At 38.6% G+C, this 20,245-nt stretch overlaps 1 protein-coding gene across 1 annotated transcript; it reads left to right on the forward strand.

Moving 5' to 3' along the window:
• The first annotated feature begins 781 nt into the window (after nucleotides 1-781).
• On the forward strand, nucleotides 782-3,563 carry LOC139128464 (tigger transposable element-derived protein 6-like). Its single transcript, XM_070694235.1, has 2 exons — nucleotides 782-1,055; nucleotides 2,572-3,563. The coding sequence occupies exons 1-2, from the start codon at nucleotides 782-784 to the stop codon at nucleotides 3,561-3,563; spliced, it is 1,266 nt and encodes a 421-aa protein (XP_070550336.1).
• Nucleotides 3,564-20,245: the final 16,682 nt, after the last annotated feature.

Consider the following 20,245-nt stretch of genomic DNA (forward strand, 5'->3'; position numbering starts at 1 on the left):
GTGAGGGCAGCAGGCAACATGGCTTCAATGTGAAGTCGAAGCCCTTTGTATTGCTGTCTCTGTAAAGCACTTCGACCCATATTATCCAGTTTCACCACAAGCCTTGCGTACTTACAGACAGCAAGCCCTGCATTCAAGCCTACGAGAAGTTGTGCCATGGAGAGTTTTCTGCCAGTCCACGAGTAACAATTCTTATCAGCTGTGAGGTGTTACCAAGTGTCGGTTCGCCATCACTCAGGCACGGAGAATATTCCTTCTGACTTTGCCAGTCGCAATGCACAGCCATGCCCCCCTCCCTCCTATCAGGTCTGTTCCTTTGTTTAACGCATTGAGAACAGCACCGACTGACCCCTGTCAATCCAGGATGTTGTCTCACGTAATGCTTGGCTTCCTTTCACGAATAGGGGTGCATGGCATTACATTACAGTCTGAGTGCTCTGATCTACGCAGAACGCAAACTCAATTGACCCAGGGAACTCGCCCATCTGAAAAGATGACTGACATCAAGGTTATCAAGTGCTGTTTAAATGCTGTGACCATTATGAAAGATGTTGTTAAATGGTCAGACCCATTTGCACCTTCAGTGAATGCATTGTAATCCCGCGCTAGGTACTGGATGGTTTCCTGACAGCTATACACACCAGATTAATCCACCCATCTTGTCATCAAATGAAAAGATCATACATTGCTACTTCCATGACCTTGACTTAGATAAGTCCATTCATGTCACCAGTAAGCTTTTCTGAGCAAAGTTCCACGATCACTTGCTGAGAAGTCTACCATGGATCTACCCGGTGTTGTTGGCACCTTCTTTGCTGCCAACACTATCAAAAGAGAATGCCAACTTCTCCTCCTTCTTCGTGAATATGTTACCTCTTTAACCATGGCGTGCCTTGTGGAGGATCAATGTCATAGTACACTCTGTGATGCCCTTGTACAACTGTGTATTGAGATGCGATCACTAGACAGTCCTCCTGCCCTCATCCGTACTGACCCTGCCTCAGGATTCACTGCTCTCTGCAACAATGATCTACTTAAGCAACACAGACTTTCAGGTGAGATAGGATGCATCATGAATCATAATAAAAACTTCGTTGTTTGACTGAGCCATTCAAGAAGTTGAAAATGAACTACTCAGTCAAGATCCATTGTGCGCGACTATCACGCCACTATCACTGGCAATAGCTGTTGCTGATGTTATTTCGCGCATCAAGTCAGGGGCCATTCGCCCATGAAATGTGGTTGCAAAGAGACCATTCACCAGCGCCCAGCTACTGATAAACGATCACAATCTTATTATCGCACAGCATGTTCAGCTCCTGGCAAACCACTGTGCTAGTGAACAGTCCAAATCTTCAAGAGGTAAAACTGTTAATCCTCCCCTCTACGAGTTTGTGATCTTGTTTGCCTACATGCAGACTGCAAAGTCATCAGCCCGTGACTGTTACTTAATTACCAGTGTTGACGGCCAATGGTGTAATACAGTCGCCGCCGCTTTAACGGGATCCTGATAAACGGGATTTCCGTTTAAATGGGACATTTCACTGTGTAACAGAATTTTTACATGTAAAGTTGTATGGTTAAACGGGACATCCTGCCGTTTAATTGGGACATTTTGATGTCGATCAGAACAATAAAGTTGTGATTTCGACAAGTGAACAAAGAATTGTGTCTACAATGTGTCCTTTATTTTACTGACCGACGATTAGCGACTATGTAAACGACCTATCAGACGACCTTACCGCGTGTGTGAAAAGCTGTAAGTGTGAACACACCGAGCAGTAGGAACTGACAAAAAGGCGGTCTCAAAACAATGGCGGGTTTACGTTAGTGTTTCGCTTACAAAGAAGTTAATTTTCATGTAAAAAGTCCCCAGTGTGAAAACGAAAACGAACAAAAACTACGGGTGGTAAACAATTTTGACGTGATGACCGTCGTTTACCATGGAACTCTGCAACAGAGCGAACTCATCCTGAGTTCAAAGTTGGCAGTGAGGTTGGCTCCGCCCCTAAAAAGACGTAGTCTGTTGCTTATGGCAACGCGGCTGCCTTCGCCTTTCCTTGTCAATCAAGATTGCGAATCTGTTTCATTGACCTTTAACCCGCTACACGTAACGATAGATCGACGTCTGACTTGCTCGTGATTTAACTTGACATCTAATTTTTTTAGCTGAAAGTCGACCGGCAACAGCATTCAAAACAAAACAGGAAAACGTTAAACGCAGAACGGTCGATCACTGTTGCTGTTTACATCATGTCGAAAATGTTATAGGTGAAACATTTTCAACTTCAAGCATCAGCATGATTGACTTTGACCGTCGGAAAGTTTCAGGTAAACTGAGATCGAACAAACCGTCGTTCACCGTCGTTTCAAACGCGTACGCGGCTTTTCACAGAGAGACATGGCGGCACTTTTTGTTCATGGGCAACCAATCGCGGCAAGCGATGGCAGTGGGTTTAAATTGTTTCATTTTATCGGTGACATTAATGTGTGAATTTGCGAGAGGTGTCGATAGCGAAAGTGGTTGCCATGCAGGCCTTATAAGACTGGATAGCTTTTCACTCTCTTCAGTTCGAAATTTTCTTCGTGAAAGTGAACATGGCTCGTCTAAGAAACGCATCGATCTGTCTCTCGCTGATAAAGTGCAGTTGCTCAAGCATTTACAGCTACCCGGTGTTAGCCAGGCATCAGCCGCCAAGAAGTTTGGTGTTTCAACCTCGCAAGTTTCGCGGTTAGTGAAAGCCAAGCAACAGATCTTCGATCAGTTTGACACTGGCAATCACAACCGTAAGCGACAGAGAGCTGGCAAGGAAGAAGAAGTTGGCAGTGCACTGTTCCTATGGTTTCAGCAGAAAATTAGCCAGGGCGCGCGACTCTCTGGGCCGTTGCTGAAGCAGAAGGCAACTGAGCTCGCTGCGGCAGAGGGGAGCGAATTCACTCCATCCGATGGTTGGCTGTCACGTTGGAAAAGTCGCCACAACATCGCCTACAAGAAGGAGCAAGGTGAAAAGCAGAATGCAGACTTCCCAGCGGCCCAACACTGGAGACAACACATCATACCGGCCATTTTGCAAGCGTACAACAAGGATGACATCTTTAATGCAGACGAAACTGGCCTGTATTATCGCGGCCTTCCAGATAAGGGACACTGCCTCAAAGGTGACGAACTGGTGGGTGGAAAGAAGGCAATGGAGAGAATCACCACCCTCGTATGTGCAAACATGTCGGGGACGGAGAAACGCCCACTTTTCATCATCGGCAAAAGTAGGCAACCGCGTTGTTTTCCAAGGGACCCGTCCCGGCTTCCAGTCGACTACGGTCATTCCAAAAATGCTTGGATGACAGGCGAATGGTTTGCAAAGTGGCTGAAGAAGTGGGACGGTGAACTGCGCTGCAAACGTCGCCGTATCTGTCTGCTGGTGGACAACTGTTCAGCTCATCCGTCAAACGTTGCACTGACGAACATTGAGCTGAAGTTCCTGCCACCGAACACGACCAGTTTGATTCAACCTCTTGACATGGGCGTTATCAAAACTGGAAGGGTCACTACAGAAGCCGACTGAACTCTCGTGTCATCGCCGCACTTGACGCCGATCCTGACCGACGAGCTGTTGATGTCGTGAAGCTATTCACCGTCTTGGATGCAATCTACCTAGCGAAGGAGTCGTGGGATGCTGTCAAGCCGCAAACAGTCGTTGGGTGTTTTCGTAAAGCTGGTTTGTCAGACTCTGAGGCTACCGATGCTGTAGTTGATGTCGATCCGCTGGCGGATGTGCAGACTCCAGGAAACATGACGTCAGAAGAATTCAACGATTACATCGAGATGGACAACGCGATTGAGGTCACCGGTGAGCTTTCCGACGTGGAGCTTCTTGAGTCCGTCCGCCAAGCAAAACGGTCGAGGCTGGAAGATCCCGACTCCGACTCTGACATCGAGAATGAACCACCGCCACTCACCGTGAAAGAACAGATGGACATGGTCGACTACCTTCGCCGGTTCACGCAGAGAAAGGGCATGATTTCTGCCCTACCAATGCTTCGCAAGATCGAGAACGCCGTCTATGCTAACGTTGCAGAAGTGAAGAAACAGCGTACGATCGATTCGTTTTTCAATTAAGTAGACACTCTTACCCAAAAATTTGCACCAGCCTTCAGTAGCTTAAAAAACACAGAGACAACAGAAAAACTGCCTGGAACTTGCTGTCAGCTGACTTTATTGAATGTACGTCGTGCAGTTTTTTGTTTTCCGGTATTTTTTGTGTGTACATGCCTCTCCGACCTTTTTATGTATATCTTTCATACATACATTTTCTTTTATTCTTCAAAGTTTATTTTCTGTCAGTAATTCATGCATTCCACATTTTGTGAAAGGTGAAATACGTTGCAATAAACAGAAATTTAATGTATCAATGTGCGTGCGATGTAGTCTGTGTATTCATGATAGTGTATGGTGAATGTGTGTGGGTGTGGTCGACCCATTATAAACCTGCCGCATAATCGGGACTGCCGGTTAATCAGGATAAATTGTCTGCTCCCGAGGTGTCCCGTTTACGTGGCGGCGACTGTATCTGAAAGTTCTGTGATGTCCAGCTTTGTCGGACATCATACCGTGTTAAAGAACGTAAGTGCTATAAATACCACAGGCTACAGGTCCTCCACCTCATCTTAGACGTGACACGATAGAAGATTTCTCGTGTCCACCGCGTCCACCGTAGAATCCTCCTGAGCCCAACAAGTTCTCTCTTCGCAGGGTAGACCTCCAGATCTGCATGGGACTTCCTGTACTCAGAGTCGGCCTATCGGGGACCCTCCTCTTTCCTCACCAGAACCAGCCTCTGACGACAGTGTTCCACAGCCACATCCAGTCGACAGTTCCATTGTTGATTCTTCCAGTGATGCAAAGGACAGTAGACGATAACTCGCGAGCTCAACTTCCAAACACTTAAGTGACTTTATTTTAAACTTTTAAAACGTTGGAGGCAAAAGTCTTTACGTTCCCCTCTTGCGTTTTAAGACAGTTAACCGATGTTGTTAGTAGTTTCTTTATTTGTTTTTTTGCTGACTCGCAGACTTCTTATTTCAAGAAAATAAGTTGTCACGCCACTACGTGTTGTTGCATTGTTATGTCGCCCTTTCACGATGGGTATTTCTTTCTACTTGTTGTTCTGCGCATGGTCTTCTCTCTCCCTGTCTGAATCGCCGTGTTTGTTGTTGCGTTAGCTTTACATCATCGTACTAAAGTTTGGCGTTTATCTCCGACATCCCTTGTGTTGTTGTGGTCTTGACTTGATGGTTAAATTGGAATCATTTTCCAATTGGCGCAATGTGAGCAATAGATCTGCTACTGACAACAACGCTGCAGTCAGTACTTCAAAATCCTTGCAATGGTGTTGCCAGCAAGTTCAGAACCAGTTACCCGAGCTATTTTAAAATACTCAAATCAACGGAAGAGTCCTCAACTTTAGTTTAACATCGAGGCCCGAAACAATACTTAACCCACGATCATTTGTTTTCTAAATATCCTCTTGGTGCCAACGTGACCAATAGATGTGTGTATATGCATAAGAAGATCCAAGTATGGAAACGTAATCGCTATGAAAACCATGCCATTTCATCTTCCTCGTTCAATTTTAATGTAAAATTGATCAAGTTCATCTTGTATGTAACCATCGATGGTTCCCTATCATTCTCAAAAATCATACCTCATATTTAATCTGCCTCAAAAACGATTATTTTATTTGAATTTCGGCCGAATTCGACGGACACCTCGCCAAAACATAACTTGTATATTATAATGTATTTGAAAGGTAATATTACAAACGTCATTGTAAATTATTGTATGTCTTGTATGTTCAACAACACACATAACAAACAATGTAAGACAGCGTCAATTAACTTGTCTTGCCAACAGTCTGCAGTATTAGTGCTACGTTAAAATTGTGCTTAGGTTGATCTGTGCACGTATTCTTTGTTTAAATATATTGCAACGCCTTCAGTAGTCATTACCTTCTGAAATTATGTGGCTTGTTTTTAAATTCATGTAGGATGACATTCTCCAATGTAACGCATATTTGAACTACATTATCGCAACCACTCAATACTGCGGCAAACATTAGCAAGGTAAAGTAAAAGAGTCAACAGTTCACAGAATGTGCTCTCTATAACTGTCTCTGTCTGTACTTTTTTGTCTCTCAATTCCTTTTATAGAATGTATATAAATTACTGACGCTTCTGACAGAAAAAATACTTAATCAAATTACATTGGCCATCAAACGATTTTATGTAATGAGAAGTGATCATAAAAATAATATGATAAGTGTATATAGGCCTATACGGAGAACAAACAGTGCAGGCAGACAGTGTGTAATATTTTGATGTTGAAACAAAGCGCGGGAAAGAAAAAGTAATGCTCATAATCCATTGGTATAACAAAGGCTTTAGTGTGACTTTCAATTATTCTCTGATTCAGAGTGATGTTAGAATTCCGCTAATATTTAGCTTAGTCCAGCCGTCGTGTACTGATAAAATAAGTAGAAATGAACTCTCAATTGCACAGGTGGCATTACAATAGGAAGTCATCGTTTAGTTGATTTTATTAGCTTTCTTTCTGTTACATGTCTGCCATTTTAACTTGACAGTTGTGTCTAATGTTGTATTGTTCCATTCGTTCTATATAAGTTTGAAATAATTATAGAGTAAGCTAACCATTCGTTTTTCCGGGAGAATATTTCCGTATCTTCAAAAACATTAACAAGACGTTTTCTGTCACAAAGATACGATATTCAGAAGGCAGAGGCATAACAACATAATACGATAGCGATATATTATATATATATATATATATATATATATATATATATATATATATATATATATATATATATATATATATATATATATATATATATATATTTATCTTGTTATCTTGTTAACGCAAGTTAAAGTACATGTGCTACGAACTGTAAGTAATTAATTGCATATTTCCGACTTGGTGGATGCCTTGGCAAAGTTAACACCAGTAATGTAGCATTCATTGGAGTAAAACAGGAGACTGTATTTATCGTGCAATGCAATAATACAAAATCTTGAGTAATATAAACTAACCTGTAGTCCTTGCACATTGCTTTATGTCCTGTAAATATATATCAGGAATTGTGTGGTCGACAGATCTGAGGCCATATCCAAGCAGAATTCCAATAGTGGAAGATAAAACGACCGCAAACACAATGGTAAATAACGCTATTTTTCTTTTCCATGCCGAGTCTGCAATACAGGATTTACATAATCATTTCTTAAAACGTAATCTGAGTTCATTTACACATTTAATATTGTAATAGACATCAAATCAGGTCCAAGGTAACTATGAAATTTACCAGGTCCAAGGAATAAATCGAAAATGACAAAGGCAATGGGGTCATCTTGAACCACGAAATATTGGTGGTACCAGGTGTCTGGAATGGGTAAGCGTATCCAGCCAGCTAGCTGCTGTAAGTGGTACACATTTGAGTAGTCGTTCGGGGCACTTGTTTGCATTTCGAAATATGAGACAAAACAAACAAAACATGACGATGCTTCTATTGGGAGACGCACAACTCTTAGATATTGTATTTCAGACAACAGTACATGTGCTATTTTTTGTTTTAGTCCTCAGTAGTTGTAAATATTTCATCAGTATTAAACTGTAACCCAAATATTATTACACACTATACCTTTCAGCAAAACTTTCTGTAACTCCTTATGACAATTAGAACAAAGTTTCACGGCGGCATCTCTTTCGCTGGTGATTCTCCATAACTCTGCAGGCTTTATTTCTATTTGCTGTTGTAAGTCTTCGCATTTATCCCTTGGTGATTCGATTTGGCGACACTTTATTCTAGGTCGAACTGCTTATATTGAACAGTAAATGAAATGCAGATGATCACCAGTTAATGGTCTTTCATTTTACTGTAACGTTTACGATACCAAATATATAAGTTGAAAGTTGTCCGACAAGAGGACGCAAGTCAACAAGCCATGCACTATAAAATACAAACAACCGGCATCACTATAACAATTAAGTTGTTCACTTAATGTAATTGTAACTGTGATTCCGAGTTCTGAATGCCCTTACATGAAATTATATTTAAAATAGCGACTTTTTTGGACTATTTTAGTACAATTTTGCACATTAAGAACAATTACCGTGAAGTAATTAGCCTACATTTGATAAAATTATTAAGTTTTCGTTTCCATTGACGCAATTTTCCCAAATAGCTATTTCTCTGTTTAACCTCTGGGTGGACGAAACCTGATGACGATACTTTCGCTTCAAAAAGCAATTTTAATGCTTAGGACTAATATGAAAATCCCAGGCAGTATTACGAAAAAAATGTGCTAGTAATACTACAAAACTTTCGTCCCTTTATGTCGGTCTGTCTATCTGTCTGTCTGTTTGCCTGTATCTGTTTATGTCTCTACCCGTCTATCTGCCTATCCGTCAGGCTAGCCCGCTGTCGTCTTGTCTCTGCCTGACTGTTACGCCCTCTCTCTAATGGCAATAACCTCATTGATATATGAAGTATCCTCGACAAACAAACGCACGCGCACAAACATAACATACAAAAGATTATTATATATATATATATATATATATATATATATATATATATATATATATATATATTACTTCAAGTACAAGTCATGAAATTTATTACTCAAGTTTTATGCATCCTGCAATCCTCAGATAGAAGTGAAAGGATAACTAGCTTGACACGCATACATATGTGATTCGGACGAACCATTCTAATTGTAGGTCGGTGTTAAAATTGATAAAAAATATTTGTTTTTGTGGCGATATTTTGAAACCAACTCAGAGCGTTTGTTGAACAGTGTTGATTTTTTAGAATTCAAAATCATCATTGATAAATAATTGATAATTGACAAATCCACATTGAAATTATTTTCAGTCTGGAAGGCATGGTTATATTCTAATAAACCATGTGAACCACAGATCGGATAATTAATCAATTGAATATCTTTTATTTTTATAATACTCTAGTATATTCAGTGCAGAAGTGAGCACTTTGATTCAGGTATAGTAAGTTTTTGTTAACGAGATTGTAAATCATCACTATTATCATTTACCTACATTCACGTGCCTGTGTAAAGCTATGGGAGAAAGCGCCCTCAGATCCGTGCATTTTTTTACGTATCACGCCCCGGCCCGTTGCCCAAATATGGGCAATCGCGTGCATTTCTGAACTACCTTGACTCTGGTTACTACGCGCGTTGCTATCTGCAAACGTTCCATTCGTACACAAAACCAGCGCGAGATTAGGAAAACGTCTGCTCGCTCAGATCGTGGAGGCGCGTGTCGACAGTGGAGCTGCGCCGGTGACATTGGCTTATATTTCTAAATTCTAGTGAAATCCTGTGTATACTAAGAGCGTGCCTGTTCAGAATATATAAATTACAATAAATTGACATCACGCTTTTGTCCTTCTTACACCTCGATTTCAGCCTTGATCTCTTTTGGTCGAGTAATAATACGCATATTGCTTTAGGCGTTCTGGAATTCTGCAGGTAAACAAATGACGTCATTATATATGTCAATCCGCGACGGGAAGCGGTCATCGTATTTATGAAAAACTGACACAAATTGCGATGAATTTTTTATATCGCACGCATTTTTATCTCCTAAACAATGTTGAATTTTAAGTAAACTACATATTAATCATTCCATGAGGTATATGATAAAACCTTTACGGCCCTGATACGGCTTTTGCGGCCCTTGGTCGTACGGCGTAAGGGCCCTCGCACGCGCGGGCCCTTCCGCCGTACGACCTCGGGCCGCAAAAGCCAGCCGTATCAGGGCCGTAAAGATTATTGTTCTGTACCGATAAATTTGAATTTTATGGAATTACTGTTCATTATATATATATATATTGTTTTCATTTTACTTAAAGAGTCTGTGTCATTTGTCGAGTCCCAACATTCATCGTGGTATACCATACCCGCAATGCAACCGCATTTTTCACGAATTCCCCGACCAAATTCACGAAGTTAAATGTTAAAAGCAAAGTTGATTTTACGGAACTAGTTCATACACAGAATAGTATGTGCATTGAAAAACGGCACTCTAAAGTAAATGCAACTGCAACGAGAAGTATCTGCTACTGCACTGTACCACTCCGTCATTATGCCATGTAGCTAGCTCTTTGCAAGTTACGACAACTGAATAGTATGTGAGATATAAATGGATGAAGTCGCTATTTATCTGGCTACATTTGAAAACAACATTTGAGTTTTGCTGAAAATGAACCAAAAATGAATGAATTTTGAATAACGCACATTCAAACTGTCATCCATCAAATGCACATAATATTCATAATATTAGACTTTACTGTTGACATATAAGAACGACTTTTTCAGCTAATTATGTTTGGACAAAACATTATTAAGTGGGACAGTTGATAAAGCGTGTAACATAAATTCCATTGAAATATTATTGTAAGTTTAATAAGTGTTATTACTTCCCTTCCAGCCAAATTTTGTTATACTTTTGAATTATTGTGGACATATTCTGGCAATTAAAGCCACAATAGTTGTATTTTAAAATTGATGTTTTTACCAAGATCTTATTTTGTTCTTTAAAATACATTTTTAACCCCTAAATCATTTGGAAAAGCTCTAAGTTCCCCGTCCAGACTGTTTACATGACGATAACATTCAATGCTATTATTAGACATTTTATTTTTGTCCAGGCTCTTAATTTACAAACTTTGAACATTAATATTGAATGCAATATCTTATCCTGGTAAGACTAACACTTTGAATTTCAACAGAAGGGAGAACAGTACAATACAAGCACATTTTTTGAAGAGATAATGAAATATTACCAAAGATGACAGTAATCGTTCCTCAAACCATTTGTTTTGCAGAAATAAAAAACCCAGGGATCTTAAAATGTATCATGAGTGGACTGACTTACCTTGTAAGCTTTGCGGCTTTGCTTCTTGTCCAGAGTTTTCATCCCTGTTACTTTCATGTCCTTTTTTCGGCACTTTACCACAAGAATCGAAATGTAGAAAAGATCAAGAGAATTTAGAGTTAACTTTTAGATAGTTATAATGATTACTTGAAAATCGTTGTTGTGGTAATTAGGTCCCATGAAAAAGTAATTATATCATAATTGGTGAGACTGACGAAAACCGAGCAAATGCTAAGCTACATTACACTTCAGCATTACCTAAATTGGTATGTTTGTTTTTATACAGCAGTAACGTCACCCTCAGACAAGCTTTGATTGACAGCATGATGACAAAAGGCCTGTTGTTAATCAGATCCTTTCCATTATCCTTCGCATAAGGACTACATGTCTTTGATTAGTAAATGATAAACATTATCTGACTTGCCACATGTTACATTTGCATGGATCAATGCTTCACAAACTTACTGTCTGTTGCACTATGTTCACGCTGGAATTGGCATACTCTTTCTTTCAATGGTTCTTTTCCCATCTCTCCAAACAGCTGTATAAGCAAATCTAAATTATTTTCCTCTATATCACCATGGTCCTTTAAGTGATGGAAGACATCCAATGCGCTTTTAAGCTTATCCATAACTTCCTTTGACACCTGTTTTTCTCTGAGTAGGTACTTCATTTCATTCACATCGTTACAATCCAGGCTTTTTGCTAGGTCTCGAAACAAGCTGTTGAGTGGTCTGATGGTTGATTTCTGTCGATAGTCTGCCATGGTGACAAATTTCACAGATTCACTTACAGTATTACATTGTCTCCGAAGTGTCAATTTTATCATAGTAGAGCTCCAAAATATCAATGTTATCTCATTGACACTCACATTCCATGCAGTTAATAGGCGACAGCCACGATGCTTCTGAAAAGGTTCTAGCTCATCAAAGACTAGGAAAGTTGGACCTAAAAGAAAACCATACGTAAATATACCATACTGTGTTATATAAGTGCAATATCTTAAAGCAGAAATCATTTTATGTAAATTCACGCATGCCGCTTTAACTACAGATCATTGTCTAAGACTTGACACACTTATACACTCAGTATACATGCGGTCACACTGTTTTCCTCAAAGAACATTATGCCTTTGATGGTAGACTTATATTGAATAAAGTATATTGTATAGAATCGTACTGTGTGATCACATAAATTAGGCGCTTATATCATTAAATCTAAAACAAGAGCAACACCTTTTTATGTATTCGTTTGCTTTATCTCTACGCGAACAAGTTAAGTATCAGGCCTAGCTACTGTATTGTTTTGGATATTCTGTAACCTAAACATGCGACACTTTAATACATGAATATATTTTGAAAACACAACAAACAGAACACAACCAAAATCTATTATCAGAAAAAATTCTTTGCCTGTAACCTACTGCTAATGTCTATCAATATGTCGAAATATCATGACTAGTGTCCAATCCGTACAGTTTAAATGGCGTTGGTCGTCACGCTGCGCGTGCGCGACTTTTTTATTGATCAACATATTTTTTTTTATAAACATAAGCCTTCTCAACTTCAATCGGAGTGAGATGGAAGTGTCTCTTAATTTGTAAATGCCTCTGTAAGACTCAAGATCATATGACAGTAAAATATTAAGATCGGACATGAACTTCATTGGTGTATTTCTATTTATAAACTCGTGTAAGGCTAAAAACATTGAGACGATATACTATCTACTAAGTTACGGTGAGCAAATAGGGTTTGATAACGCGCGGTCACGTTGGTTGTACACAATGCTATGTAGAGTACGGCAATAAAACATAAATGAATGATCGACATTGTATGTATATATATATATATATATATATATATATATATATATATATATATATATATATATATATATATATATATATATATATATATTATATATAATTAATAAATAAACAGATTACTTCAAGTACAAAGTAATGAAATCTATTACTTAAGTTTCATGCATCTTGCAATCCTCGAGGACGTCTGTATACTTATATATATATATATATATATATATATATATATATATATATATATATATATATATATATATATATATATATATATATATAATGAGAATCTAGGAACTTGTAGTTGTCACTCTACAGCTGTTTTATGCACTAAGCAATCATCACGAGTGAGTATTTGGCAGGAATGGGACTGTTTATATTGTGTTGCAGGTGAGTATGCATATTCAAATAAACGGTTGCGGCCAATGGCAAGTCAGTCATTAAGAGGAGGAATTGGCTGCGGTGTCTACATTTTGAGAGGAATTCTGCTCGTTTGTTAAGGGTTGATTTGCTGTCTGAATAAATTATATAGAGCTTTTCTGTTATGCAAAGGTTGCAGCGTTTGGTTTATTTGAATAGGGGGAGCTCTGTCGATGATTGATCATTTGATATCGTAGTTTATGTTGTGTGTCTTTGAGTTTCCATATGAATTTTGATAGTTCTGTGCTATTTCTGTGCTTGGATGTTTTGAATGTGTACTTGTAGTACGTGTATCCATAGACAGTAGAGGGGGCCTCTAATGTCTATGGTTGAACAGGGGATTGTACCAAATGATTCGTCTGCTTCTTTTGTTTTCGTTGCTTGGTGACGGGGGCTCGTACTTCGTTTTGTATTAAATGGTCTGTAGAGTGACAACTACAAGTTCCTAAATTCTCAGTATTACCGCCCTGCAGAAAAGCATTGAGCACTATACTTTGTCTGTATTGACAAGCGAACCATTTTAGTTTATATATATATATATATATATATATATATATATATATATATATATATATATATATATATATATATATATATATATATATATATATATATATATATATATATATATATATATATATATATATATACAAGTTCGGAAGGCAAGCGCAGGACACGGGAGATGCTGTCGCATCGATAAGGGAGAACGGTCAACGCGTTGACGTACACGGGTATAAGAGATTCCGGCTCCAAAATGTACTGGGCCCCTCGACAGACTCGACTCAGGACCCACTGTTGATCACAATTGCTAACTTATCCTAGTATTACGTGGAACGAAATAGTCAAATAACAGGAAAAAATAGACAAAACGTTGGTACGAAAATCGCACGGCTATGCGCAGGGACGTGTAGAGAGATCCTGTGATACAACGATCATGAGTGTGATCGAACAGCCTAGTGTAGGCCTACCGCTGATACGCAAACTGGCAGCTATTAAACACTTTCGGTTACTTTTGTTAGGAAGATTACATATTAATTTATGTTTGCAGCTAAGAAATGTGATATGGTGAAAACGATTTCAAATACAGCCAACTTTAGAAAGCAGCCTGTTTGGTTTGGCAAACAATGTAATGAGTTAAAAAACAAAACATATCTTTTATTAAGAAAATTTAAAACTGTTTGTAGAGAGAAAACAGGGGTTTGCAATGATGATGTGAAAAAGAAATCGACAATTTTCTCTCTTTCTGATTAAAAATGTTTTTGGCGTCACAGACGATTAGAATCTATAATTGTGTACGAATTAATGTCATGCCTAATGAATTTTATGATTCCTTTAGTAAACGTTTGGTACCCAATGAATCTGCTGAAGATGATTTTTCCATGTCTGATGAGTTGGAAAATCTTTTGAGCTCTGTAGATGTTTTTGAAAATGAAACAGATGTTGGCTATGATATTTCGAATTCTCCTATCACAAATGATGAGATTGACAGAGCAATATGTAAAATAAAATTTGGATAGTCAGCTGGACCGGATGGTATCCTAAAGGATTTTTAAAATGCACGATTCATTTTTATTCCATATTTAAATGTTGTTTTCAATAGACTTTTTGAGTCTGGAACCTTCCCAAGTGATTGGGTTAGAACTATTATCATCCCACTTTACAAGAGTGGTTCTGTTGAGTGTCTTGAAAATTATAGGGGCATATCTTTACTCAGTATTTTCAGTAAAATCTTCACTTCGATTCTAAATAATCATTTGACCTTCTGGTCTGACGCACTTTAGAAAATTGATGAAGCACAGGCCTGTTTCCGTAGAGGCTATTCGACCATCGACATAATTTTCATCCTAAATTCTGTCATTGAAAAGTATATTTCTCGCAAACGTGATCAATTTTACTAAGTTTTTGTCTGTTTTTCGAAGGCATTCGACACTGTGGAACGTCAACGACTATGGTACAGCCTTTTAAGACGTGTGATCAGGGAAAATGTTTAAAATGCTCCATGCCATGTATCAAGATGTCAAGTCATGTGTTCTTGTTAATAATCAGCACACTGATTATTTTGCTTGTCCACTAAGTGTTAGCCAAGTTGTATGCTAGGTCTTTTTTTTTCATTTTATCAATGAATTAATCTATGTAATTCATGACAGGGGAAATCAGGACATTCAACTCTTCCCCGATATTGTAGAAAATTTTTGTTTGTTGTTTGCAGACGATGTTGTTTTTCTTTCAGATACTGTTTTCGGCCTACAACGCCTGTTTAATTCTTTGGAGTCATACTGTAAAATTTTTAAATTAACAGTGAACATGACAAAGACAAAAATCATTGTATTTAAAAGTGGTGGTATTCTTTCTAAATACGAGAAATGGCATTTTAGCGGAGAACGTGTCCAAGTTATATCGTATCATAAATATTTAGGGGTAATATATTCATGTAGACTAAAACGATCTGTGGCTATAAAACATTAGCACAACAAGCACGTAAATCCGCTTTGGGTATCTGTAGAGTCACGAGAAAAATTGGAATGTTTCATTATGATACTTTTTTTCAGAATCTTTGATACCATGATTCTCCCTATTTCAACATACGGTTCAAAAGTGTGGGGTAACAATATGTGTATGAGTATAGAGAGAATCCATCATCATGCTTGTAGAATGTTTCTAGGAGTATCTAGGAATTCTCCAAATGTTGATGTTCTGGGAGAGTGTCGGCGTTACCGAGTATATTTGCACACAGCAAAAAATGTATTAAATACTAGACAAAACTGGATAAAATGCCACAAAATAGATATCCCAGAAAACGTTACAATATGCTATACTATATTGAAAAATCTGGCATTAGATCAAACAAACTTTGGTAAGACACATAAAAAAATGTTGTATGCATGTAATTTACAAGATGTATGGGAAAGACGAAAATTGAAGATAGAAATAGGTTTATGAACACCTTTGTAAACAAGCTTAAAGAATATATGTATGTTATGTGGTATAGTGATGCTATCATTTTATAGAGAAATCAAATTTTCTCTTGAGCCTGAAAACTATTTATTTTCTGTAAAAGTTACTGCTCATATTCGATCACTTGCTAGGCTACGTTGTTCTTCACAATTATCTACGCATTGAGGTTGACCGTTAATAGAGAACAACGAGTTTGTTTACTATATGATAGTAATACAATTGAAAATGAGCACCGTTTTCTTTTGATTTGTACACTTTTTGAAAGACTGACTCAAAAGTATATCCCAGAAATGTATTTAAATCCACCTTCGGAAATATATTTTATTCGACTTTTGACCACAGATGATGCAAATACTCTACAGTGTTAAGCTGTGTATGTATTTCATGCTATGAGATTGAGAAATGAGTTGAGTGATATGCAAAGTTTTTAAAAGAGTATTATTGTAGAAATAACGGGCGACGCGCTGACCATCAACGTTTATTTGTGGGCAAGGGCGAGAGAAAAGCCAAAAACTAACGGGCGAGGTTTGCCGAGCCCGTTAATTTGGCTTTCCTCGAGCCCGCGCCCTCAAGAAACGTTAATGGTCAGAGCGGAGTCTGTTATTTCCATTATATTATCGGCGAACTCAAGAAAACCGTCAAAATTTCCGAAAATTTAAGGAGCGAACGACAACTGGGCCCAAGAAAATGAGCAAACTGAGCAATACGCGATGCACTGTCACGCGCGCTGTAAAAAATTGGCAAAACCGGGGATGCTTTCAGAAAAAAGTATCTCAACTTGACTTACAAGTGCTCTATTTTATTTTGTGATTGATTTTGATTTACGTTTTAGCTGTAAAGTTACGAGATTTTGAGTTGTTAATCTTATTATTCATATTCACGGGCATGTAAACAGACCATTACTGTGTATTTGTGGTCAGTCACGTGATTCAGCTCGACCAATCAAAATGCGACAGGCAGGGCATGGTAATATAATGTATATTAGCTTTTCCTTTTTAGTTTTTGTACCATTATTAATATATTATGTACATTATTTTGGGCTGATGGCCTAATACTACTGAAATAAAAACCATTAAGACAGGCCGCCGCTTTAACAAGTGGCAATATTGCAATCATTGTAGTCAACCAGTAACTTTGTGTGGCGGCCTTGTGTATGTTTACAACAGGGGGCTCCTCACGAGCATGCGCAGCCTGACGACCACTGCCTCAACATACTAAAAAAAATGTGTCCTGAATAATACATATCGACTGCTTCATTCTTCTTTTCGAAATAATTTTATGATCGAAAGTCCAAATGGTTAACCCCTTCTGAGGCAGGACTACACATTACTGAACAGTCAAATTGTCTCTTTAACTACTAGTTGTAGCTAGTTGATTATTAATGACGAAACGTCGCCTTCTTTTTTACCACGATTATTAAGAATACGTAATACCAGACTATGCAAATTTCACAGAGTTTAAATAGTGGACGACCGCTGACTGAACTACGCTGGACTATGAACTTTCAACAGAACGTAACCTTTACAGAGACCTAACCAATGACAGCCAGAATCGCTTTACTGTCGTCGTAAAAAACCCCTGAATATTGATTCAATACAACAAATGTAATGTAAATGAGACTTACTGATGATGTTTGAATATGAAAAGTCGAAAACTCCATCAAGAAAATCACGTAAGAGATGCAAAGTGTGCCACGAGCTCGATGACGGACATCCATATAACGACGCAAGTGCCCCTGGGTACATCCTCTGTCTCAGCTATTTTCTTTGAGGGCGGCTTTTTCCAAAGTAATCAATGAAATTTCAATCAGTTAATATGCTCTTGTAACCAATACATATGATTGGTAGTATTTATCCAATGATAAAAAAAATAAAAAAACATGCCCCTTTTTGTCGACGGTCGGAAAAAAGTGCGGTACGGGACTTTGGTTTGCCCCGCATTAACCCGATTATCTCGATTTATCGTAATGTAAAGTCACGTGAGCATTGCATTCTGACTAGATCAAACCTGCAGGTTGCAGGGCGCTGTGGTACATGTCAGGGTGACTTGATGACTTGATGTCCACCAGCTCTGGGCTGACTGCAAGGCTAAAGGTGAACAGTTATTATAATATTATCGCTTCGTTCCTTGGAAACCGTGTAATTTGCGTTGTGCAAAGTTCGCTGCATGAAATCGGCCGTTTACACTCCCGGTTTGGCAACGGTTTATCACCGTTTCGTCACCGGTTCAATGGCTGATCCGACTTGACCAGAAGAAACCGTCGGCTTTTTAACTTGCGATACGTAACTTTACCGCCAACTTATCCGCTTCATAGGGTGGCGTACACTACATGGCTTAAATGTCCCTGAATCGAGGTGGTGAAGCTAAACTTATTCATCGGTTAGGGCCTCGTAGGTAGAGCTGAATCAAATACTCATAATCCGTTTACGACATAAAAATTATATTGAAACTTTGTATTTTAAAAGCGAAGTACTTGCTGGCATAACGTCACTTACTAATCGTGTAACATGCTAAGCTATCGGTATCTGCGCGTGTAATTTTTTTGCAATTTACAGGACCATTACCTCCATGATTGCAATTTCAAAGAGAGTGGAGCCAGAACTGACTTCTACTGTGTATTGCACTAATATTTTAAGTTTATGTAGGCCTGATTGTCGATTACTCTTCAGTCAAAGAAACGTTTATATGGGATGAAACACGTGCTTCAGAAATTACAACATTCAATCAGAGTGGGAGGAGGGACTGTGATTTAATTTTGTCAGTCAGCGCAGTATGTTAAAGACATCGGACACTGCATATCGAACGTCGGTTTCCACTAGCTTTATTTATATATATGACAGTCTTTATCACATGCACAAGCCAAGTTTGTCGTCTCCGAACAAAAAATACGGGATTTATTCTCTGGTCGTTCTACGTCACGACAACCCGCGTCTATGTCATCAATTTTGGTGCGTCGGACCTTTTTTTTTGTCGATCTTCGGTGTGATCGTAAATATGTAAACAAACAACATGGCGACCGATGTTTCTCCCACGATTAAAAGTCATTGAAATCGATATTTTCACAGACAACGACATTAATAATCAGAACAATGTAAACACAAGAGTGTACCGCCTGTATATTCCGAAGGAATTACGTGGATAATTTGCAGAAACAACGAACTCGAAGCTGGTCGCGTATAAGCTTACCGTGGGTTCCGTACGCATTGCAAACAGGGTCAGGCGCGACGTTTAGGCCTACAGTGTTCGCGCCGTGGAGATTCAGTCGATATTTGTTCCCGAAAAATAGCGTATCTTCGTCTGTGATAAATTTCTAGGACTATGCTATCTTTGAAATAGAGTATAACTTTGCGGAAGGTAGCCTACATGTACGTGTATACCAAAGGCTGTCATTTGCTCCACACACGAACGAACGTGAGCGCTAACGCACACGACGGACGACTGGAAATGATTGACAACTTGTGCACCGCGTATTGATATTATTCCTAAAGTAGTTCAAAAGTTTTAACACGGAATCGTCATGGAAAGCTTATTTATTTTGCAAAAAATAACGAATTCTTGGCTTGTGCATGTGATAAGTATATTATTCCCTAATATTTTTCTTCGTTCAGCGAAGGAAAATACGAGTGACGTAATGACCGTGTCACCACGAGTCGAAGACGAGTGGTGACACGGTCATTACGTCACGAGTATTTTCCGAGCTGAACGAAGAAAAATATTAGGGAATAATATCTAAGTATCATCTAAATGTAACTATTCAAAGTAAGATATCGATCATGATAGAGTGGCAATATTAACAACGTGAACAAGCAAAAACCATAACTGTTCATGCAAGTAACGACTCCAGGAAGTGTCCGGCTAAAGACCCTTTCAACCCGTGAAAATTGAGGTGACCAGCTCATTTCATGTGCATTCATGCAAGGATTTGCCGTGACGCGATCAGCTTTCATGCAAATGGGTGAATAAAAGCCGTCACTCTTGTGAGTGATTATTAACTTTGATGACAAAAATAGACAAGTATCAGTGACAAGCGTAATATATGCCAAATGGTTCGTTGTCCACACATAGAGCCTCATCAGCTTGATCTG

This window comes from Ptychodera flava, unplaced genomic scaffold, assembly GCF_041260155.1.
Source record: "Ptychodera flava strain L36383 unplaced genomic scaffold, AS_Pfla_20210202 Scaffold_54__1_contigs__length_889265_pilon, whole genome shotgun sequence".
Taxonomy (NCBI): Eukaryota; Metazoa; Hemichordata; class Enteropneusta; family Ptychoderidae; genus Ptychodera; species Ptychodera flava.